The 24758-nt window shown below is 36.0% G+C and overlaps 3 protein-coding genes across 13 annotated transcripts in view; 1 reads left to right on the top strand and 2 right to left on the bottom strand.

Annotated features, from left to right (window-relative positions):
- LOC128868419 (dystroglycan 1) overlaps nucleotides 1-19393 on the bottom strand; it is a 66182-nt gene extending 46789 nt beyond the window's left edge. Inside the window, exons 1-2 of one of the 7 annotated variants that reach the window (XM_054110488.1) lie at nucleotides 19192-19393; nucleotides 18937-19005 (exon numbers count right to left, since the gene is read on the bottom strand). The gene's annotated coding sequence lies outside the window, so the exon portion shown is untranslated. Of the gene's footprint in view, nucleotides 1-2276; nucleotides 2577-2673; nucleotides 2736-18936 lie in introns of those variants that run through there. The other 6 variants (XM_054110489.1, XM_054110492.1, XM_054110493.1 and 3 more) reach the window with 6 other exon arrangements.
- Nucleotides 19394-20490: 1097 nt separating this feature from the next.
- LOC128866798 (39S ribosomal protein L34, mitochondrial) lies at nucleotides 20491-20957 on the top strand. The gene is made up of 2 exons (XM_054107782.1): nucleotides 20491-20608; nucleotides 20665-20957. The coding sequence occupies exons 1-2, from the start codon at nucleotides 20583-20585 to the stop codon at nucleotides 20885-20887; spliced, it is 249 nt and encodes an 82-aa protein (XP_053963757.1). The 5' UTR covers nucleotides 20491-20582; the 3' UTR covers nucleotides 20888-20957.
- On the bottom strand, nucleotides 20877-24702 carry LOC128866796 (polynucleotide 5'-hydroxyl-kinase NOL9). 5 transcript variants are annotated; one of them, XM_054107779.1, is made up of 5 exons: nucleotides 24232-24701; nucleotides 23878-24183; nucleotides 21763-23800; nucleotides 21554-21699; nucleotides 20877-21254 (listed from the first exon to the last, which is right to left on the bottom strand). In XM_054107779.1, exons 1-5 carry the CDS (start codon nucleotides 24593-24595, stop codon nucleotides 20992-20994), a joined length of 3117 nt encoding a protein of 1038 aa, XP_053963754.1. In that variant the 5' UTR covers nucleotides 24596-24701; the 3' UTR covers nucleotides 20877-20991. The 5 variants fall into 5 exon arrangements, with proteins under 5 accessions (XP_053963754.1, XP_053963755.1, XP_053963756.1 ...); XM_054107780.1 differs by having other exon boundaries at nucleotides 23878-24180; XM_054107781.1 differs by having other exon boundaries at nucleotides 23878-24168.
- Nucleotides 24703-24758: the final 56 nt, after the last annotated feature.

The raw sequence follows: 24758 nt of genomic DNA, 5'->3' as shown, positions 1-24758 counted from the left end.
GAGACAGTTTCCGCTGCAAAATTACACAACTCATAAGTTGACTCGTTCAATACTTCAAACTAGCTTTTATCAAATAATATCAATGTACTTGTAACCCATCATACTGTAGCCGAAACATAAAAAAGCGTAATAAAATTACACTGTTCAACAAATTCAGGTTAGCAAAAATTAGGTCCATTCTGAGAGAGGCGCCTGAAAATAGAGGCGAAATTAGAAGGCCCGTATCGCGCCGTTTGTTTATGTTAGTTCGATTTTTTTTTTAATCGGCCTTCGAAGTTTGCAGTCAAATGCCGATTTTCAGTATATTGTTTATATGGTTTTTTGGCTATAACTCGTCGACTAATTGATATTTTTTCAATCTGTAAAAGCCAAATTGATTTCGAAAATTTTTGTGGTACTTATGAAGCAAAATGTTGGAAAAATTATTTTTTTTTATGTTTTTTGAAAATATTTTCAACAAAACTAAGTCTTTTTTGCATTTTGTGTGGTCTATAATATGCTTCTCATTTTCTTAAATAAATGTAATTTGAAAAGAAAATTACGGGATTAAATATTTTGGCAGCTACTTAGACGAAAGTCACAAAATGTTCGAAAAATTAACGTTTTCCTTATTATTTCTTAATATCTGGCAAGCAACTCATTGTTTTTCGCTTTTTTTCTTATCGTTATTATAGTTTTCAATCCATCACATAAATATCATGGAAAAAAATATAGTATCAGTCGAAAATTTGTGCGATATACACACATTCATTACATAAAACTAATGTAAAAAAACCCAAAATTCCTGGTAAACACATAGTAATTAAAAATCCCCAAAACCATTAAATAAATATCGATTTCGGTAGAAGTAATTAAAAAGGGAAGTTTCAAGAATTAGGAACATTCCAAAAATTATTAATATTAAGAAATAATAAGGAAAACGTTAATTTTTCGAACATTTTGTGACTTTCGTCTAAGTAGCTGCCAAAATATTTAATCCCGTAATTTTCTTTTCAAATTACATTTATTTAAGAAAATGAGAAGCATATTATAGACCACACAAAATGCAAAAAAGACTTAGTTTTGTTGAAAATATTTTCAAAAAACATAAAAAAAAATAATTTTTCCAACATTTTGCTTCATAAGTACCACAAAAATTTTCGAAATCAATTTTTTTCAAAATTGTAATTGTTGCACAGGTCTCTAGCAATAATTTGGCTTTTACAGATTGAAAAAATATCAATTAGTCGACGAGTTATAGCCAAAAAACCATATAAACAATATACTGAAAATCGGCATTTGACTGCAAACTTCGAAGGCCGAATAAAAAAAAATTCGAACTAACATAAACAAACGGCGCGATACGGGTCTTCTAATTTCGCCTCTATTTTCACCCGCCACTCTCAGAATGGACCTAATTTTTGCTAACCTGAATTTGTTCCACAGTGTTATCCGAAACCACAAGAAGAGTAATCATAGAAAATCGTAAAATCATGTTTGCACAGGGTTTATTAGCTATTTTCATTCTTTAAATTAAATTTTACTTAACGAAATATGCTACAATCTTTTTTAAAATAACTTGCAGAGCGCTGGGGAGGATTCAAAGGTAAAGTTATTTAACACTCAGTTCAGTTTCAATCAATTTCCACAGATATTCAAATTAATAAGGGACTTGTAAAATAGTTATTTCATGAATAAATATCCGATTTTTGACCATTTTGTTTGCCGTCACATTTTTCGGTATCTTATCTCTGAGCGAGTTAACTACCTTAGAAAACGTTTAAAATGTGGGTCAATTTATAACCAGATAAATGAAAGTGGTGTTTATTATTATACAGGGTGGTCCACGAAGTGGTTGCTTTTTATCAAATGTTATTTTGAAAGCGACAGCGCTTCCCGCTGGAAATCTTGGCCGAAATTCGGTGTCATATCTCCCCGGAACGAAATTAATCGATTTGCGATTGAACAACGTTGGCAAATATTCTAAAGTCAATATGGTGAAGCCCAAACGGCTATATTAACAGACAAAACCCACATTATTGTCGTGGAGTCAATGCAAACTCAAAGAGTGACAGGTTGGTGCAGATTTAAGAGCCCATTTTTCTCTGAAAATGCTGATAGAAACGCCATTTCGGTCGACGGTGAGCGCTACAAATGCAATGGTAAACGAATTTTTCGCGATGAAAAAAAAGCTAAGAAAACAAGGAAAAGCATGGAAGAAAATTCAAGTTTCCATAGGATGTTCTACACAGATGGTAACAAATGCTTTAAATTATAAAAATAAGCATGAGACTCACGGACAAAAGCACAAAATATCCGCTAAAGACGATCGAAATATAATACGTTACTAGAAAAGTAATCCATTTGCATCAGCAATGGTCAACCACGACGACCCGGTTAGTGCTGTTTGCCAGTCAATGCCGAAATTATATTATTAAACGTAGTGCATTATTACGTAGTGCATAGTAAATACACTTATGTGAACACGTATGCATCAATTCATAATTACTTGCACAAATATTTTAATGAATTATTATAAAAAGCCGAACACTGAGAATATTTTAGACCATTGTGATCAGTTGAACTGCAGCCGTGAGCATCTTAAAGCGACATGGCAAAAGGTCAAAACATGCGATTACCGGAAAGTTACACAAACGTATTCACGCTCTTGTTGTAGATGTATGCGTCACTTACATAAACAAAATTCCGTTGACGCAGTAATTAATACCAAAAAGAAATAAATACTCGCATGCTAGCGTTCGGAGCGAAAAAACAACACATGGTGTCCCAAAAAGTGATCCAATATGGCGAACGCGCGAATCCTCATAAAATGAGGCAAAATAAAGAGATGGGGAAAGAATAATAAAAAAAAAACAAATGAAAAACGAGCTGAATAAGAAAATTTTAAAACAATCAAATACGAGAAAAGTCAAACACTGAATACAGCCAAACCCACTTAACTGCAACTAAAAATACCGAATGGTTCGGATTTCGACTCAAGCAAACTTTCGAAAAATTGGTAAAATGCTTCAAATAACCCAGAAATGCAGTACAAATAGTTGCAGTTAAAAGGGTTCGACTGTAAACAGACAACAAAATGTATAACAAACGAAATATGTATGCATGTATGTATGTATGTATGTATATAAGTTTACATGAGTGTAAAAGCTAAAATGAGCACCGAAATGCAACGTTCCGTTTTTGAAGCGAGATGACGAAATTCCCAACCAGATAGACACTAAAAACCGAAAGAAAGTTCCAAACAAAAATCTAAAAAAAGACCGAAAATGCTTTATTAAAGCTGGAACAGATAACCGAAATATTTCGAACGAATACCGTCGCCGTGGTTCACTCAATATGAGTATATACACATGCATATGTATGCATATACGCGTGTTTTGTTTGTTTATACGCCTGTGTATATTTTGAATGGATTGTTTTACCAATGGCGCTTTTTCCCGACTCTATCTTTTTTCTTTGCTTGTGCTAGAAGTACTCGTAAAGCCTAAATGGTTGTCATCATCAATGAACTGGAACGGCGATAGCTACAGCTCCCGCGACGGCAGCAGTAGCGTCAATGGCGACTGCAGAGGCAATGGCAATAAAACTTAAAAAAATAAATACATATAGGCATATTCCACCAAAATGCCGCAGAACATGAATAGGAGTAAATTTCCAGTACACAAAGCACTTTATAGAGGCCAGGAAAGAACTGCCGTAATTGGAATGGTATGAAGAACAAACTCACAGAGAGTAATTTTTGGGAAGAAAGGGCTGAAAAAGCGAAAGGCGAAGAGAAGCAAAACGAGAAATGGCAAATAAAGCAAAATAAAGAGGTTCGGCCAAACAGGCATTATGCACACACGATGGAACGTACGCAAATGCCTACATGCACTACCACTGCCATAGTCTATTTGCATGTTCGTTAACGTCCGATTAGACCGTCGGATACCCGCTGCAACGGCCGACAAGTCAAAGAGTCCCACTCCACTACCGAGCAATCCCAACAAATCAAAATTCTATAAACACACACATATTCGCATATCTCACGAAAAGAAAAGTGAATTACCGCTTCGTATTTGCCGTGCGATTGTGAATCAAATTTATTCTATGCAAAATTGTAAAGTCGGCGAATTCATGGAAGATATCTTCGCTGGAGCAACCACATTTGCATGTACAATACATATCTCGTTTTTTGCAATTTGGTAGCTGGATTGTCAAATTTTTTTAAGAAAATCTAAATAAACAAATAAAGAAGCAGGGGTCTATGGCATTCAAACCAGAAAATAGCAAGAAAACATATAAGCAGCAATGAACTCACCTTGTGTGGATTCGCTTTGGGTAAAATAATCGAAGCATAAGCATTCGCATGGCGCAAGGAAGATGGCGCGATGTCGAATATGAGTATGTAGATATGTATGCAAGAATGATAGAGTCCCATTTGCCGTAAGTCAGTGCACCGAATAAACAACCAATAAGAAGAGAAAAAGTAAGCAAAAGCAAGAGGAAATTGCTAAACACAAGAAATTATACGCACAAACACACAGGAAAATCGAAAAAAATGCATTTGAAGGTATTGTTATAATTCGCGCTTTCACAATTTTACAAGTGGCGCTTCATGTGTATTATTTTGTTTAAAAATTTTTGAAAATCACAAATCTTATTTTCACAATTTTCAACAAGCCATTCACCGAATATTTGCAGATAAGTAAAAGTAACTTGTAAACAAATGTTTCTTTATTTGCTATACTGACGTAATCAGTTGTCAAATTAGCGACGTTAAGCAGCTGTTTTGGGAAGGCGCCACCTTCTGTATTCTGTTCACAGACGAAACTTTTGCAAACAGAAAAAAATCAAACGGAAACAAGATAAATGAAGAATTCAATTATCAGCCAAATTGCTAAATGCCAGCTGTAATAGATTCAGAATGCTAAGCTATTCGAAAGATAAACATTTGCTTGGAATTCTAGGAACTTTAGTTTAGTTTGCAACGAAAATTTACAGTATGTATATGTAGACATACATACTTACGTTTAAAAAAATATTAATACTAGATTTTTTTTAAACTGAAAAAATGAGGCACTGGCACAGAATCGACTGATTGATTAATAAATGGCAATTTAGCACGAAAAAATTATAATTTTCCAACCATGAGTATTTGTGGCCCTATGTTCCAACGTGGAACTCTAAATTTTAATGAATGATGAGTATTACACTAGGAATTGGTAGCTAAATTGTTTAGCACGCCCAGACAAGCACTCGAACGAATTGACTTTATTAGCCGAGTTTCAGCATATTTATTCAGATATTCTGAAAATGTATATTCTTAGTCGCAGGTATGCTGCGACATTTTACAAAGTAAGCAGAAAAAAATCATGGCGATATCTGCTAACAGTTACCGCTTTCTATTCACCACTTCTCTGTCCGCTAGAGAGTCCGTTGCTCGCCCAACGAAAATTTCTTATGTGAAAGCAACAATAATCTAGCGACGTTAAGGCTGCTAATGTCAATACTCAAAGTATAAGTAAGGACACTTTGCATACTTTAGCCGCAATGTATAATAAGAGCTACTAAGAGCAATGCTACCCTTGAAATCCAACGGAGAATTGCTCTCATCACGCCCGTCCTAACGTATAGCGCAGAAGTTTGGACGATGGCAATATCCGATTAAGCGTCACTTAGAGTGTTGGAGAGAAAGATTCTGCGGAAGTTTTTCGAACCTTTGCACGTTGGCGACATAGACAAGGCGTAGCGCATAAATATCCAGCGGCTATGTTGGCTGGGTTATGTCTTCCGAATGGGTACAAACGCTCCGGGCCTGAAAGTATTCGATGCGGTACCAGCTGGTGGTAGCAGAGGAAGAGGAATGCCTCCTCTGCGTTAGAAAGATCAGGTGGAGAAGAACTTGACTTCACTTGGTGTGTCCAACTGGCGCCGATTAGCACGAGAAAGAAACAACTGGAGCGCTTTAAGCGATTTTTTTGATTTATTCAGTACTCGCTAGATGTTGGTGAATCCGAAGCAGATGAAAGTGTGTCTTTACTTTTATTTGATTAGTAAATTCGCGATCTTTTTTTCGGCATTTTAGATTACGTACCCCAGCGAAACTATATTCGTAAATTCGAGGATGTTAAGTCTAACCCAAAGGCTTTTTGGCGTCGAGTCTAAAAACTCCTACGCTACAATTCCCTCCCAAGTATTTTATTTTAAGAGTTTTGCTTTTTCTACTCGAGATCTCTTCGCGGACTTTTAAGTTCTACTTTTGACCCATCGTCGAAACCTCTTAGCGGAATTGTTCGCTGTATTGAAAGCTCTTCACTTGCGGATAAAGATGGTTATTCATATTATTTCTTCAAGAAATGTCCTGCGCTACACTCTCTTATTAATTTTAATAAGTCGTCAAAATTCGGAGCTTCTATAGATGAATGGAAGGTCACATCCTTTACACCTACATATGTACTTATACGAGTATATTCCAAAAATTCTGTTATTAATTGCAGGTCGCAATGCGTTACACATCCAATAACCAGCATAGTCTCATGGCTGGCAGGTCAAACGCCACTAATCTTACTGTATTCACAGAATTTTGTAGGTCGATACAGTTTATACAGACTTTTCTAAGGCTTTTGACAAAGTCAACCACTCAATTTTAAACTCCAAATTGCCTAGTTTTGGATTTCTGGTAATATTTTTTATACTTCTTTCGGTGCCCCTCAGGGCAGCATTCTAGGTCCATTGTTCTTTATAATCTTTATTAATGATACGTATATCTAAATTATTGAATTCGAAAGCAGACGATTTAATTATTTTTTTTTTTAATTAATTTCAGTCTTTCCAACTAGTGTAAGCTCCAGACAGACCTCAATAACGTTGCGTGTGATGAAAGTAGCCTTCACATAAATTTCAGGAAATATTTTCGGATATCGTTTTCTAAATCAAGGCATTCTGCTACTTCACCATTATGAATAAAGTTTCGGGTCTGGCTGTAATTTTTGATGCAAATTTTCTTTTATGCGTCATTTAAGTTATATAGTGGTTCAGATTATAAGTTATGGTTCAGATTGATTCATATACGCTGAATTTTCTATTTTGTTGATCCGATTCCTTCGTATGATGAAAGATGAATTTGAAGTCTTTGCAAAATAGGAGGTATTCTTTCACTCTGCTTTACCCTCATTAGTGACGTAACTGACTGTCTATTAACTATTATCGTTAAGGGAGGGGTCTAGGGTTTGAGCATTTTTTTTAATGAATTTTTGAGACTTTGCTTTAGGGATATGAATAGTGAAAATGTATTTAAACTTTTTGTACATTATAAAGCATCATTTCAACAATATTGTACTAAATTTTTGTAAGAAAATATCGGGAAATAAGCCGGTGAGGTAACTTTTCCGAAAACACCTTTTCCAAAAGGTGATTTGCGGTGACTATCGTATCTAGTTGTAGAATCACCTGAAATAAAAAAAACAGAATTATTTGGTTAAATTATCACCAAAACCTCCCCCCCACTGGATCCGATTTTTTTTTTTTCATTTTTACGTTGCCAGCGCGTTTTTGAAGCAAAAAGTGCGATTTTCACTGATTTTTTCGCTGTATAAGTGGAAACCGCCCTTAATGTAAAACAAAAAAGTGAAAAATCTCTCAGTGGGGGGGAAGTATTTTATATATAGAAGTTGTATACCAAATTTGAAAAGGATCGGTTAAATATTGTTGAAGTTCTAATAGTCACGGACTTTGAAAAAGTGGTTTCGAGAAAAACGTAACGCTCCGCTCCAAACGCTCGCAGCTGTCGCAGAGGAGTGGGGACAAAAACGTCTATAACTCCAAAAGTTTTGCTCCGATTGAGCTGAAATTTTGGGACAATATTTTTGAGATGATTTACTATAAGAAAAAGCTATTTCCAAAAAATCGATTTTTTGAAAGTCAAACCCTAGACCCCTCCCTTAAGTATTATTGTGGTAGTCTGTTAGAAATCATATATTTGTAGATTCAATAAGAATGAATAAATAAATAAGTAAACATAATTATTTATGTATAATTATACATACGAGCTCTAATGTAATTGATACCATATTGGCGGGAAATACAAACAGGCACACGGCGATTTTAACGAAATCACTTGGATTTTAATGGTGCTAAGAATGATGCGAGTCCTCATGATAATTTTTATTCGTTTTCTATGGGGTTAAGGTAAAACATTGTTCATACAAATGTTATTAAGGAAGGGTACGTCTTTCTCCGTTTTATCTGAACTGTTTTGTTATGTGTGGGCTGCTAGTTTAGCCACGCATAAATTTTCCGCTTAAGTGGTTATATTTGTCTATTGCATGAGATCTAAAAGCGCAAGCTACTTCATATGAAGGGAATCGAATCGAACTCAATCAAAGTCGTAATTACAAAAGAAAAGTCGATGACTCACACAAAAGAGAGTGGAGCACACGATTACTGACTTCAATTACAAGCGATCGAAAGAAACAACCAAGCCAAATTGTGGTGGTCATGATAAAAAAAAGCAAACCCACCTCTTAGCCAGAAGTGGATTTCTATGGTATATGAGTATATACATATGTGCATACATATATATCACGTATGGAAGTGCAAGCATGCAGACATCAATTACAATACATACTTCCAACCACATACATGAGATCCATACGTATGTATGCATGTGTGTGTATGAATGCCTTTTTATTGTACTTTGCCATTACCACGCGGTCTTATGTGGCACTAGCAGGCAACAGCGAACTCTCTCTTTATATCTTGTGCACTCTTTTTTAGATTTTTTTAATTGTGACGATCTAAATACAGAAACAGAGTGTCGGGGTAAACCAAATAACATGCAGATATCGCGGACAGAAAGGCTTAGGAAACGCTTCAATAATGCATTCATATGTATGTGCATCTATACAAGTACAGGCTAGATTGTCCGAAAACATTCTTGATTTGAGTGACAATAACTCTGAGCTGCGTGCAGAATGGCCAACTACTAGAAATTAATGAACAAATGAATAAACGTATCATCAGCTCACTGAGCGAGTCGCGTTATTTATATACATATGTATGTATGCATGTATGTAGATAGAAAAATTGAACACCAGTCGCCCGACTAACCAGGCGACCCAATCGCACATCACATCGCTGGCAATTGGCGCTATTCGAACTGGAAGCGATCGAATAATTCAGCCCGCTGCGCCCGTATCAAAAATTGTATGCAGTTTAATTGCTAGTAATTATGGCAACAAAGAATTACAGTAACAAATGCACATGTACATATGTACATACGTGTATAAATTTTCGTACAGCAATATCGGATCACTATTAGCCTATCACTTTAAGTCGAGCATAATGTGTGTGTGTGTGTGTGTGCCTGAGAATGGGTGTGATGCTACGCTCTTATTCCAAGAAATGGAATTTTAATATTTACTGATGCTTATTCTCTTAACCCTTCGTCTGACACATGAATCGAAGCATTTCATATTTTCAAATGGAATAAAATATACTTTAAATTAAGCTGGCGGTTTGAAATTCTAGGTTGCTTACTAAAATTTTATAAGCCACCGATCTATGAAAAAATCCGTCTAGATATATTATAGTTATATAGAGATAGAGTTATAGAGATATGTTAATATTCACATCGCAATCGATTAACGTTGAATTTTGAATGCAAATAAAATTAATATAAATATTACGCGTTATTTTGTGTGTGCTACTTTAATCAAAAGGAAATAATGAATGATGAAATTGATTTAATTTATAATACTCGAGCACATGCGCGAAATTTTGGTAGTAATTTTTAAGAACGACTGGTAGAAGCATTGGCTAATGATTTGAATGCGAGAGGGCTGCCGAAGAACTTCGAGAAAACAGTCAACGGATTAACGCCTATCGCTTATATTCCTGACAATGATGCATCAGACATCAAGAAAGACGCCATAATCGAACCACATGAATTTTCGAATGGTGTTCATTAAATTATAGAACGCATGTTGAAATCCAAGGACAAACTGATGTCAACGAATGTTTTTGTGATGCAGATGGCACAAAACGAAGCAAAAATAAACCTAGTGCAGTTCGTATCCAAGCATACAGTATTATAGGATTTCGTACAGGACGGACGAAAGCCACAAAATTTGGGTCCAGGCGACATACTGTTTACAAGTAAAGTGGTATATAGGACGAAATGAAAGCGAAAAATGAGAATTAAACCAAGGCGAAAATGTTTACAGCTTGCAAAATCGCTAGTTATAACGAGCGCACAATCGTTACGAATAATTTCGTTACAACGCTGGAAATTAGGCCAATAAAAGAGAAAGAAACCAGAAATCATCCCCAAGCTCCAACTGTTGAACGCTTTGCATCATGCTAGTCTTTAAAATATTTCGTTGACTCTATAAAAACAAATTTGCCAACTCCTTGCGCCGCCATACACCCCCAGACCATCACACCTCTCTCGCCATGGTGCAAAGTTGGTACAATATTTTCATTTTCGAGCGCAAAAATGCTCTTACACTAGTTTTCTTACTTTAATGCCAAATATGCAATATTTGCTTTCATCCGAAAATAGAACACGTTCCCAAAACTCTGGAGGCTTGTTAACATATTCGTTTGCAAAATGCATGCGTTTCTTTCTGTTGATTTGGGATATGTGCGGTTTTTACGTGCTATACGTTCGTGATACCCATCCTCTTTAAGGATTTTACGTACAATATCGTCGTACACATGCTTGCCAAAGGAATTTGAAATCATTTAACACATTTGAGAAGCCGTAATTCGAGGATTATTTTTCACTGATTGCAATATGGCTCGTTCTTCACGTACGGTCAATTTGCTAGGCCGACCAGAACGTGGCTTTGACACAATTGAGCCAGTTGTATTGTATGTTTGCACGACATACTGCACAACCGAGTGACTTCTTCCTATGGTTAGCATAATTCGGCGGAAATATTTGCCTTCATTTCTAAGTTTCAGGATAATTTTTCTCTCGCCAACACTAACTCCCTTAGTTTAAGGGGTCCTCGCTATTTCTTGTATACAAAAACTTTAAAATAACTCCAAAGTAATGTTGTCACAGCAAAATCAATTACAAACTAGAATAAAACCGTTATTGGGTAAGAATATGCCACTGCATTCTTAGGGGAATCTCTGTTTTCATGTGAACGGAAACTTTTTCTGGTTCGTTGAAGTGAAGATTTTTGTTTTGTAAAATTTTATTTAAAAAAAAGTACTTCGGAAATTATTGACTAAACATTTCTCATAAAAGTTTAAAACGTTTTAGTTTTTTTACTTTCATTTTTTTGAGCACGGAAACTTTTTCTGGCTACAACAACAACTCAATTTTTTTGTTCCTGTATGTCAACAACGTTCAAAAATTTAATACGTTTACTTCAGTTGTAAAGGGTATTTTTAAACAAGCGCCTAGATGTTGTTTTAAAATAAAATATGTAGTTAAATTTTAGATTCTTTTGGGTTTCATTATTTTCCTCAAAACACCAAATACTTAACAATTATGAGGTATGTATATGAAAAATGGCAAACAGTCGATTCATGAATGCCTAATTGTTAAGAACGTCGAGATATCGATGTTGAAGTTAGTTCAGCAACATTTTGCGCTACAGCAGCAATATTCTCCACAGAACGTCCAGTTTTTGGTTTGCCAATTCTTTTTCTATCCTTGACAAAACCAGTTTCTTGAAATTTTCTCACAAACTTTTGATTTGTCGACTCATAAGGACGATTACTTAAACCAAAAGAATCACGAATTTCGAGATATGCTGTTCTTAAAGTTCGACCATTTTCATATTGAGTTTGAACAAGGTACCGTCTAGAAATTATTCAATATCGACATTTTGGCGCCATTTTTAAAAGCCGCCGTTTGCCGAAGCCGTAGCTGAATGAGTTGGTGCATGAGAACTATTTGAAAGTGCACATGTTCAAATCTCAGCTGTTTCTTCTTCTGAGTTTTTTGTTATAATTACTTAACGGTGCAATATTTGGACTTGCTTGGAAATGCGCAGCAATAAGAATACGCATAAAAGTAAGTTCGGCTACTTAAAACATACATACATAAGAAATTTGAAATTTGTACATAGAAGGGATTATGCAAAATACTTCTGTGAGCTACTATATGCATGCATACATACAAATGTGAAATTTGTTAAAGAAATTACACCCAAATGTTTAAAACAAAAAAACAGCACACAAATACTTGCATACGCACGTACATTCATTTGAAAATCGCGCATGCGACTGCCACTCTGCCACTTTGCAGCGGAACGTACTCGAGTAACCCGGGCGCGAGTTCAAGTGAAAACAATTATGAATCGTAATTTCTCTGAAGATGCTAAGCAACACAAAAAACTAAAGTAAACTACGAGCAGTTTAAGATTATGAGGGACTTCTTAGGGGTAACATCAAAATGAAAACGAAAAGCTAAACATGTAAACATAGAGATAAATGTCTTCAAACTATAAAAAACTTTTTTAGGGGACACTAAAGCCTAGCTCATTCTGTTTATTATTTTATCAGATGCAAAGTTTAAGGATCTTCGTCTTTCGTTGGAGATAGGTGCCTCAAACATTTCTGATCAGGGCTGGCATCGAGTCCAACCCTAAGAATATATATATGCAACGCATGAAGGCACCTTAAGATCTATTCAAGCCTTTAAACATGCAAGGAGTGGACCACAGTGTGGCCCCTGGTTCCCTCACCATCAAACGCCCTCAGCATTACCCTGCTTCAACTTCACCCAATGGGGCGGTGGCTCTTCTAAACACTCCGAACGGAACCTCCACGGTTCCACGAAGCTCACCGGAGAAACATAACTCAACTTGTTTCTCTGCGCAGGCCCGAACAGGGCAATTGGACGCATTAGACCATTTTGCAGCCCTTCCCACGTTAGCGAATGTACAGTCTGTGTCAGAAGAAAAGAACCGGTTTTTTTCTTGTAACTCCAAGATATATTTCGCTCTGCTTTTTGCTGCGTAATAGTCCCACTCAAGGACTACGACGCCAGTGCTAACTCAGGTTAGTGTCGTTCGAAACTTTTCTGTAAACGCAACCAAACAAAAATGAGTGAGAAGTACACGAAGCGTTTCGGGGCGGTATTTTTATACACGCATTCGAAAGGGCCGAAATTTTCTTACGCCGCGGCTGCAAAAATTATTAAAAAATCAAAAAAGTTTGTTGTGATGTGGAATCATCGGGTACTTTTTCCCCCGGGCCCGGAGTTTTCAGAGGGGCCCGGACTCGAGATTATACGTATTTATATGAATTAGACATCATTTGAAAGGGCCCGCATTTGCAATTTTCCCCCGGGGCCCGGATTTTCCCCCGGGCCCGGATATGCTCTCTACGGCCCTGTGTGTGGGGGATTATGAAAACGCATCTTGTCGAACAGCTCGTGCGTCAAGTTCGCAAAATCTGGTCCTTTGTCGACGAGCTACGCAGAAAAGCTTCAAAGCATGCCGAGAAGATGTCAGGATATAATCGACAACGATGGAGACTACACAGCTTATAGAGTAATTGAGACTCATAGTTTTGTACATACTTTTATGTAAAAAAAGATTTAAATATATATTTTTTACACTTCATGAATAACCGCGTTTCCTTTTTTCTGACACAGACTGTAGTAAATACCACAAGGTGACCATAGTTGCAGTGACTTGATGCATACCAGCAGTACGATTGGCGGAAATATGGAAATCCACCCAAGCAGCTGTCTTAGCAAACGGACGTGGCTACCTACATATGTCAGCTCGATCCCGTGGATCAGCGAATAAAGGATCTCAAACCACGGTTTCCACTTGAAAAAAAAAAATAACCAACCGCAACTTAAAAAAAATTCAATTAACAAAAAAACGTTTAACAAAAAACACGTTCATTAAAGTGGTGAACGACAAGAACAACTAACAACAGAATTTTGTCAAACGTTACAGGAAAAGCGTTGCCATACGCACTTCAGCCCACCCACAGTAAGGGAACAGGCCAAAAATAGAACGAATTCGAATCACTTGCAGTATGTTAAAGAGAAACTTCAAAAATGTATGTACAAGGTCCGCCATATAACTTTACGGAATTAAAAAAAACTACTCAATATTTTTCCCAACTGTTTTTTTTATTTTGAAGTACAATCCTTCCGGTTAATGATGGAACACAACTTCATTCATATGGACTTTGTACGGCGTCATACCAAGGTCTTTACGCAAAATTAGTCTCAATGATGTCTCCGAAATGTCCAATTGTTGAGAACGACGGTGAACTGATGTTCCTGGTGATTCACGAACACTCTCGGCCCCAGCAGCAATATTTTCGGGTGTACGCACGGTTTTTGGTCGGTCACGCGTTGGTTTGTCAATAAGCAACCCAGTTTCTCTTACTTTTCGCAAAGTAACGCACATACGCTTCATTCGGTGCTTTTCTTCTTCCCATTGCCGTACGTAATTTTCGTACACATTCTGCAACATTATCATGATTTTCAAAGTAATGTCGCAATATTTCCCAGCGCTCTTTGAGCGTATACACAACCATTTTCGTTCAGCGGAAGAATAAAACTAATTTTCTGTCAAATCAGATGACAGCTAAGTGTTACCGTTCTTCAAATAATACCGAGTTCAAATCCGTAACGATAGATGGCGGGCCCTATATTAATGCAAATCAAGAAAGTTCGCGAAACTACTGGCAATACAGAGAGAGTACTAAATATTAATACCAGATGATTCGACAGAAATTGCCACAAGATAAGAGTTGCCACATCTAGAGATTAATAGTTTTTAAGCACATGTATAGCGTGCCCGCCATAACTTGGAAACTATTTGACCAATTCGATTCTAACAAACTGCATTGCATGGGCCTATAATACAATATTTATTTTACGCAATATATTCAATAAAATATCTAGTCACCACCATAAGCTATAATGACTGCACGTCTTTGACTCATACTTTGTGTTCATTTCTGCGTACGTTGTGGAAGTAATCGGCTCCAAATCAGCCGAATTTGCGTTGATAACTGTGTGAGCGTCCATATTTGTTTCCTTTGAGTTTTTGTCTAAAGTTTGCCCTATACAGTTGGCATTTCATTTTTTTATAAAAATAGAAAAAGTTTCAATGGGTGGCACTATTCCTAGAAAGCAGAACGGGAAAATTTCTGCAACGCGTAAGCCTCTATCACTTCTATTTATGCAAAGGAATTGAAAAAGCAGAAACACATTGGCTCACAGCCAAAATGACACAGACACATTTTTAAACCCAATATTGAGTTGAAAGTAGTAAATTATGAATTATTTATTTATTTATAGGTGTATCCCCTTTTGTCAACAACAGATTGGTTTCGAATTTGTTTATCTAAGTAGAACCGATCAATAACATTCGAATCTAGCGACTGCGCTGACGTTTTTAATATGCGAGTAATTCTAAATGAGCCAATTCCGTACAATGGCCGATCTATGCTTCGGGTCGTTATTCTAATAGAAGCGAAAATTGCCGCGAATGTTTAATATCGTGGCACTTTGTAACAAAATGTTTTCTAAGATATCCCAATATTTACGCCCATCCATATTATGATACTTTCAATAAAAAATAATTTTCCGGTGCCTTCAGATGACCTGCCTCCCCATACCCTACCACCGTGTTTTACTGTGCTGTGAAGATTTTGTAGTTGTAGCTCGGCTTTTGGTTTTTCCCAAACAAAGCTTTTGCCGTCTGATCTGAAAAAGTTTAGCTTTCTTTCGTAACCAAAAATTATGGAAATCAGCTTCTCTTAGAGGACTGCGGACAATTTCAGGATCTCACTTTACCCCAAAATATTTTTTAACTTCATTTCTAATTGTTGAACCACTCTCATGTTAAATGTTGTATGTTGGTTTGTAACTTTCGCTCCCGATATGGAAGAGCGCGAATTTGTCACGGATGACGTTTTAAAACACTCGTTGGTCTCAGAGGCATTAAGGAAAATTAAACAAAACTTGGCCAAATGAAAATATAGAAATTTAAATAATGTATGTGCATATATACATATATACGTGTATGTATGTTCGGCCGACGTAGCCGAATGGTTGGTGCGTGACTACCATTCAGAAAAACGGAGAACCTAGGTTCGAACCTCCGTGAAACACCAAAATTAATAAAATGGTTTTTCTAATAGCGGTCGCCCCTTAGCAGGCAATGGAAACCCTTCGAGTGTATTTCTCCCATGAAAAAGTTCCTCATAAAAAATATCTGGCGTTCGGAGGTTTATATAGTATGTATATAATTGGCGCTTACACCCGCTTTGGGTATTTGGCTGAGCTCCTCCTTCTATTTGTGGCGTGCGTCTTGATGTTGTTTCACAAATGGAGGGAGCTACAGTTTCAAGCCGACTCTAAACGGCAGATATTTTTATGAGGAGCTTTTTCAGTAATAAAAATAAAGTTAATAAAAATAAATTTAAAATAAGAATATTTGGGATTAAATTGATACAATGATGCTGAACTGCTGATTTTTTTTATTTTTTGTTTCATGACCGAGCAGACAAAATTGCCCGACTTATGCCATCAACGAGCCCATTGTTTCCAGTTTAGACACATAAAAAAAACATTTTGACTCTATTAAACTGGCAGAATGGAATACGTTTAACCCTTTGAAGCATGGTGGGAAGCCAGGTTCCCACCTTCTTTTTTCTCAACTTTTCTCTACAGATTTCATATTTATGAAAATGGGACCGAGAAAATTTATTTATATGATAATCCATATATCAAAGAATGTAACTGAAACTAAGAAAATTGTTTTGCGTGAATTTATAAACAATTACAGATAAACAAATTGAAAAAATCGTCTATTTTCAACGAAAAATTCATTTTTCAACAAAGTACATAATGTATAAAGATGGGACATGATACTATAAGGTTTTTGGGGTTGCTGATTACGAATCTGAGGTCAGATTTGAGAAATTCAATATGGCGGACCCCAAAAACTCCCTAATATCAAACTTGGTGAGTATCCAACAAGTTTTCAAAAAATAGGTCCGCCATTTTGTATCCGCCATATTGAATTTCTCAAATCTGACCTCAGATTCGTAATCAGCGACCCCTGAAACCCTTAAAATAACATGCAATCATAAAAGCGGTTGGTAAGTAAAATGTGTGCTTCAAAGGGTTAAGTATAAATATGCTGCATTCAACGCCATGCGCAAGCCAGCTCTCTACCCAAGTAATACACCTTGATACGACCGTCTCAGAATAGGACATACGAAGCTCACACACCTACACCTCCTTACAGCAGGTACCCAACAACAACACCCGTTTTGCGGTAATAACCCATCAGCTGACCATCTTTATCTTAATCTTAAATATCAGGAAACCTTCTATTCTATTAACTACTGTTTCTGTCACCAATATATGTAACTGCTATAACTAATTTTTAAAAGATTGTAACTTAACTACTGTGATTTATTATTATTTGCTAATAATATACATATTTACTTTTTTATCCAACTAGGCTCTGGCAACTAGTACTCGTTCTTGTATTAGTTTTAATATTATAACATATATATATTTTAATAGATAAATATTGTAAATAAATAAATATTTTTTGTTTACTTTATAATCCGGACAATTCGGTATTTCGGATATCATCTGATTTTTAATTATCTGGATTTTCGAGATTTTGCTGTACTTCAAAATAGTGAATAAACACCAATAAATGAATAGGAGAAACTTCACTATAAAATAATTTCGTGTATGTATGCATGTGTATGTATGCATGTATACGCAGTATGTAGGTATGTACTTAGCTCAATTAAAAAATGTAAAATCCGGAAAAGACCAATCTTTCGTCTCCTTTGCAACGAACATACAAACAGCTATTAATATATTAATGTATAAACACACACCCTCATAAATAATCGACTCTATTCTATAAACTACTGGGCCGGCAATATGTATGAACGCACATCAGCTGCCCTCATCAGTGTTTCGCAGCAGAGTATTTAAGATGAGGGTGTTGGTTCTCTTTGTCCGGCCTTAACAACAACAAATACGAGAACTTAAGTTAGCATCAATACATATAAAAATGTCCGCTTACGTTCCTCCCTCGCGTACCTTACGCGGGGTCCCTCTCCTTACCTATCTAACCGTATCTGTCAATGGTAAATGTGCAAATTGTTAGCTAGCTAACAAAGACCACAATTCAATGTTACACATGGACACGAAAACAAAATGCTCATGAGCTAATGCTAAATTTGCACACATACGAAGGGAAAACAGACTAAGACTCCACTAACTCTGCTCGAGGAAGAATGTTGCTGTTGTAATCGGTACTATGCTACCACATGTCCAACTTTGCAGAATGTGCCATACTACTTTTTTTAACATAAAGGGAATAATTGCTTTACTTTCCTAGTGGAAATGGTGTTGCTTGCCACTTCCACGTTTCCAAATTGAGTTAAAATATTTTCGCAGATAGAACTGCGCAAAAATCGATTTCCTTCCCACTACTCCTTACGTTCGTTGTTTTTGGGGATTTAAGCCTCAAAAAGATTGATATCCCCTATTGAGTTTAAGCGTCAATAAGGCCGAAGTACGACTGGGTGCAACAAAACATGGTTGCTTTAAGACTGGTTTTGCGGACGTTAGCAGTTTGGCACATTATGTAGACATAATCGATTAAATATTTTATGTACATTTACCTAGTACAGACATACATACATATTTGTACGTACGCACGTATATACGTTTAAACAAGGCATATTAAACAGATAGTAGCCGTAGCGCAAGATCAACAAGAGCAATGTATTTTGCTTTTCTATATCTATAAACAAACATTGACAGTTTAGAGTAATTTTAACCGAATTTTACAATTTGAAGACGAAAAAACTAGAAAAAAATCAAAGCTGCAACCCTGCTGCTATTATGCTACCTGTTTAAAGCGCCTTGCCTTAAATATGTATCAAAGGTAGAATTTAGGAATATTAACTTGTGCTTACCTTTAGTTCAGTTAAAATGGAAAAGCTTTTTCACCTTTTTCGCTGTGATTCCTAATAAATGATGAATTCCTGATTATGTATTATTACCAACAGTATATCTCAGAAAGCGGTGTTAAGTAAAATATTCGGTTATAAATAAATTTTTCACTAATATTTATTATTTTCCAGGGCCTTCTTCGGCAATACAAAAAAATTAATTCGATTAACTTGAAACCTTTTTATTAAGTTTCACTGATCATTACAATTATTATTCACCTTTTCCTATATTTTACATTTGTTGTTTTCGATTTTTCGGTACACACGATTCACAAAACCATATAAAACACGATAACTTTATTGTTGGAGCACAGCTCGCACTTGAATGAACGCAAAAAACGACGGAGCTAATAAAAGCTAAAAGCGAATACCAAAGTGAATGAAATAGAAAAGAGTCCACAAAACAGCAGCACAAGGAACAGCGCCACCTGTCACAGCTGCTGTCATCGGTGCATTTGCTCTTAACAGTGCTGCCAAACTTCAGTTTCAAGAAGCAAAAAAATCCAGAAATGGATTTTACGACGGTATACAGAATACAGAAAGTGGCGCCCTTAGAAAACCTCTACTTTATTTAGCACGATTTCGATAGCGAGAAAAAATGTATTTGTAAATACTCAGTAAATGGTTTGTTAATATTGTGATTTTAAGATTTGTGTATTTTAAATAAAAATGAAACGCCTAACATTAAATTTTAAAATCACGACTCATAAAAAATCTCCAAATACAGTTTTTGGTTTTTTTTTTCGCTAATGGTGCCTTGGCAAATAAACGTATTTATGTGCAAGACGAATTCAATGAAGGTGGCGTCTTCCCAAGCCAGTTACTTACTTTTTTTGTAATTTTGACAATTGTGGCCACAGGTCTCTTGCGAATAGAAAAAAACAAAAAAAAGGAGCAGAAATGTTTCTAAAAATTCAGTGAATGGCTTGGTAATACTAATATTTGTTTGCAGTAACACAATAATAGAGAGTGACGTCGTTGTGACGTCGAATCCGCCATTTCAATTGAGAATTTAATCGAGAATCGTTACAACTACTTTTGCTTTTGTTTTAATATTTACAAGAGCCCTTTTGCTTCATTGCAGTTTTATAAAACTACTTCTGATTATTATTACTTGCTGATCTTATACAAGAAGAACAATTAAATACATTGGAAATATGTATGTACATATAATTTTTAAGCACCGTCTTCTAAATAAGCCTTTCTCAATATCTCCAACTTCCATAGATTATTCAAAAACACCTGTATTAAAAGAGAAATGCCTGGTGGAGACCGGGAATTCCCTGTTAAATCATATCTGCTTACCGAATTTCATGACATTACTGTCTTAACATTAACTGTCATTTCGTAGTTTAATAACTAAATTTTCATGCAATTGCTTGATGCGATTTCAAAAGATAGATGTTAATGTTATGACAGCAAGGTGACCACATTAGAAACCGGGCAAAGTCAAAACAGAAAATCGACAGAGAAGTCATGTTTAGTGGAAGGTGTAGATATGGGGTTAAGCTGCAGCATTATTCGGCACTGAACGTACCAATTTATTAACAGCTGTTTTTCTCATTTCTAGGCTAATCGGTTTTATCCCTTTCAGTAATTTTCTGCTAGAAATGTCCTTATTGAGTGTGTTTAATAGGTGAGAAGATATTTTCTAAAACTCATTAGCTTTTATAAAATTGTTTGATCATGCAGAGGGTTCCTCGGAACAATTGACGTATTGCATGGAATAATAAGTCGTGAGGCACATGTGTTCAACAGGGCAATCCTTAAAAGCAAAGTTCGATGCCACTTTCCAAAGCCTCGGGAAGTAAAACGTATCAATGTTCACGGATGGGAAACGCGTATGTCAACTCCGGAAGGGCGACGTGTGCTAATGCGCCGGATACTTAAGGGAAGACATGTACTATCGCATTAATAACTCGATTTATTGGAATTTTAAGTTTAGTACCATGAAATAAAAAATAAAAATAGAATTTTGCAGATTATTTTCATTTACATTAAAAATTATTAAAGTCCATGCTAATCATTAAGCACATTTTTATGTTTCCCTGAGAGAAAATGTGATGGACGTCGATAGATTTGTTTAATAGACTTTGAAGTCCTGGCATCAACAGTGTTGTAAAGAAAAGCAGACATCCCACGCACTTTTGGCCCTTGATTTGAGAACAAAGACGAAGGCAGTGGCATTTCGCCCAAAGCCAAACAATTGACTTCTTTTAAGTAATCATAAGCCATTGCGGGCAGCAAATATACTCTCACAAGATCAATAGCTCGTACGATTCCTATAAATAAATATATGTGGGTATTCATTCGTATCATGTAGTTTTTATACCGTCCCCCTTATGCCAGGACCATGAATGTGCAAATTCTTCAATTTTGAGTTAATGGGTTTGTGTAATTAACCTTTGGATGCTTTACGTTATCCCCAAACCCGTAATACCTTGCGGACAAGAAAACCACAAATCACTTTTTATACCAGAAATAAAACCTTCTAAACTTTTAAATTGTATTTCCCCCACATTTCCAGTTTTACACATTCATATTACTGGCATAAGGGGAACGATATTACAATTGCACTCACCAATGCCAACGCATTCAACTGGACCACTATTTTCGCCTTCTTTTCGACACAAATAAACTATATTAGCTTCAAGTGCGTGAATTGACTCTTCGCGCGTAGATTCATTGCAAACCATATTCACTATGTGAAGATTTTCGATTAGCGCACTGCAAAAAGGAAAGTGGAGGTAAATACAAAAATTGCTCTTATTGTTTGAATGCTGTTCATACCTATATGGCACGCAGTCCGTCAACCACTCAGCATTGCCCTGGAGTACGTCACTTAGGCGTGATAAAAACGTTACATAACGTAAATCTTTGGCACTCATTTCCCAATCTCGCTGATACCTACTTTCCTGTAATATGGCTGAACATAAAACGTGCAGTCGATAATCAATCTCAAAAGGTTTATCAGTATATTGAAACTCATGATTTGTATATATGTTTCGTGGTATCCTAGCCAGCACATGTGGGTACAACAATTCATCAAAATTATTAATGTCTCTATTGCTTTGCAGTTGTACTATATCAGTGGGCCTGATTAACTGACTTATAACACTCATTAACTCCATACCAAATCCTTTATTGTAACCCATTGTGTTGACCAACCAAGGTATTTCTGCGAATTCTTCCTTCGAATAGCAGAAATCAACCAGTTTTTTTATTGCGCGTACATACGCCTGAGCGCAAAGTACTATATTGCTGTGACCCACAACGTAAGCACGAGTGGGTTGGTGATTATGAAAAAACCCAGGTCCTAGTAACGGTTGAGATAAAACAGTACAAGAAACAGTTTGCGGTATAAAGAGTTCCGCCTGTCCAATATCCAAATCAATAACAAGCACGCGTTCACAATGCTCTAACTGGCAGTTTAGAAGGTAACGCAAAAGAGTAGATTTCCCCACAGACTTTCCACCAGCTAGTAATACCTTAGATTTTGGAGTAAAGTATAAATTTCGCCACTCCTGCGGCACGCGTAATTCCCTTTCAGTTTCAGTATTTATAACGCAATCCAGTAGGTATTCACTCGCATAAAACGGTCGGTCTGGCTGTATAGAATTCATGTTAGGAAATACATTTTCGTTCATATATTTTTTGAAAATATTTTTCAATTTCTTCCGGCGAGTGTTACGATTTAAAAGTAGTACCGCATCTCGAGAGCTTTCAAACTCCTTTTCAATACTTTCCAAATCACTGGAACTAAAAGATGACTGGAGGGGTTTTAAGTTAATACGAATTTCCTCATCCTTGTCAACTGGAACACATGGAAGGGTAGTTATTTGCACACTACAGCAACCACGCGGTGAGAATATCTCACACTCCTCATTAAGACGTGGAGAATAGCCATATATTTCGACCTTCCCGGCTAGAAGAGTCATACAAAGTGTTCCATATAGATAGAAAGGATCCTTCGCAAGTACGAGTACAAGATTAGAGTTGACTGCATTAAAAAATTTTGTTCTAAAATTTGTATGTTCTTGAGTAACACTTATTGATTTTTGCAAATGTGTTGTACTTTGTGATAATGTTTCTGGTCCAGAAATCGCGCTTATATCTGAGAATGCTGGCTGTTGTGGACGATAATTGATACTCGCATCAACGTTCTTTTCTTCACTAACACATTGTGTTTCATGAATTGCATTAAGGTCTCGAGTTCCCTCTTCGAAAATAGTTTGGTCAGTATCACAGATTCTTACAGTAATGAATACGCTATCTTCAATATTTGATGGAACTTTAGCAGTTTTAATTTCAGTTCCATCTTCGTTTTCAACCATATTCATATCCCTAATGTTACTTGTTGGCAGAGGAATACAGTTTTTTACATTAATGATATCCATATTAAAAACTGATTTTAGCTTTTTCATCCCTTTAATTCTTTCGCTAACAAAATCTCTGCCAAGGTTCTGTCCGAAATTAATGTACTTTTGGTTTATATCCTCTTCAGGAATGGAACTATCGCTGCTAATCTCTTCATAACCACTGTAATCAGATTCGGAACTATATAGTTGGAACGCATCTTTATTCGTTATTGGTACTAATTCTGGGCATTCATTTTCACTGTTTTCCACAGAATTTTGTTTTACGCATGGCTCCGTCATGTAAACGCGATTTTCGTTCAACTTTAACAATGCGTTTTTTTCATAAACCTCTGGTTGTTTTATTACTTTAACTGTACTTTCCGCTCTCAATTCATAAATTTGTGGATTATCATTGTCACTATCGAAATTTAGGGATTCATTATTGTCGAGGTCGTATTTATGTGCTGTTCCTAGTAAGAAATAAATAAATTATACATATTTGATACATTTGTAGAAACTATAGGACTGAAAAATACTCATAACTCACCTTTGTGTATGATTAGGTCTTCTGGAATATGTTTAGGAAGTTCATAATCAGGGTCAGTTTCTGAAAAAGTTTCGGATCCATATAGGTTATCATAGTCTGAATCAGAATAATCAAATTCTTCATCGTCGCAGCTATCGGTTTCTTGAAAATGATCTTCACTATCTGATGAATAATCATCACTATAGCTGTCAAATTCGTCATCATATTCAGAATCATCAAAACTGTAATCCCCTTCGTCATCATCGAAAACATTGCTCTCCTCCTTCTCAGGATATCTGCCATTTTGACTTCCTAAACACTGCACTACTGGCAAATGAACTTCATTATTTTGCAAGCACTTATTATCTTTCTTACCTGCAGTGCCATTTGCGCATTTTAGGCTCTGCTGATTTGATTTGGCTTTTTCGTTACCACGGTCCTGAATAGTAACTGATTTGGTTTTTATTTTCAGCTTTTTCGATTCAGGATTAGATTCCGCCTTCTTCTTTAATTCGCTTTCCACGAGTTTTCGTTTTTTCTTGGGGGGAATTTCTTCATTAGGAGTCTTAAAATTCTTTTTCCCTTTCAAGGATTCCGGCTGAAGATGTTTGGTATTCAAACCAATCTTTTTGTCCGGAGTATTACATTGACCATTCAACTTTATATTTTCTTTCTTAAAAAGTGTCTTAAGTCTTTGCCGCAATTTATTATCTTGAGTATTGCTCTTTTGAGTTCTCATTATAAAATATTCAATATTTATAACGCTGATCTACAAATAATAGATGAATTGAAAACGTGCACAATGAAAATCAAAACAAAGTTTACACGCAGCGAGAAACTCAGTGTTGCCGTATCTACCCAAATTTTAGAGCTAATTTAACTGACGGTATATGAATCAGCTC

Source organism: Anastrepha ludens, chromosome 6, assembly GCF_028408465.1.
Source record: "Anastrepha ludens isolate Willacy chromosome 6, idAnaLude1.1, whole genome shotgun sequence".
NCBI classification, from domain to species: domain Eukaryota; kingdom Metazoa; phylum Arthropoda; class Insecta; order Diptera; family Tephritidae; genus Anastrepha; species Anastrepha ludens.
Note: the sequence above shows the minus strand (reverse complement) of the source record. Positions and strands in the feature narration are given on the sequence as shown.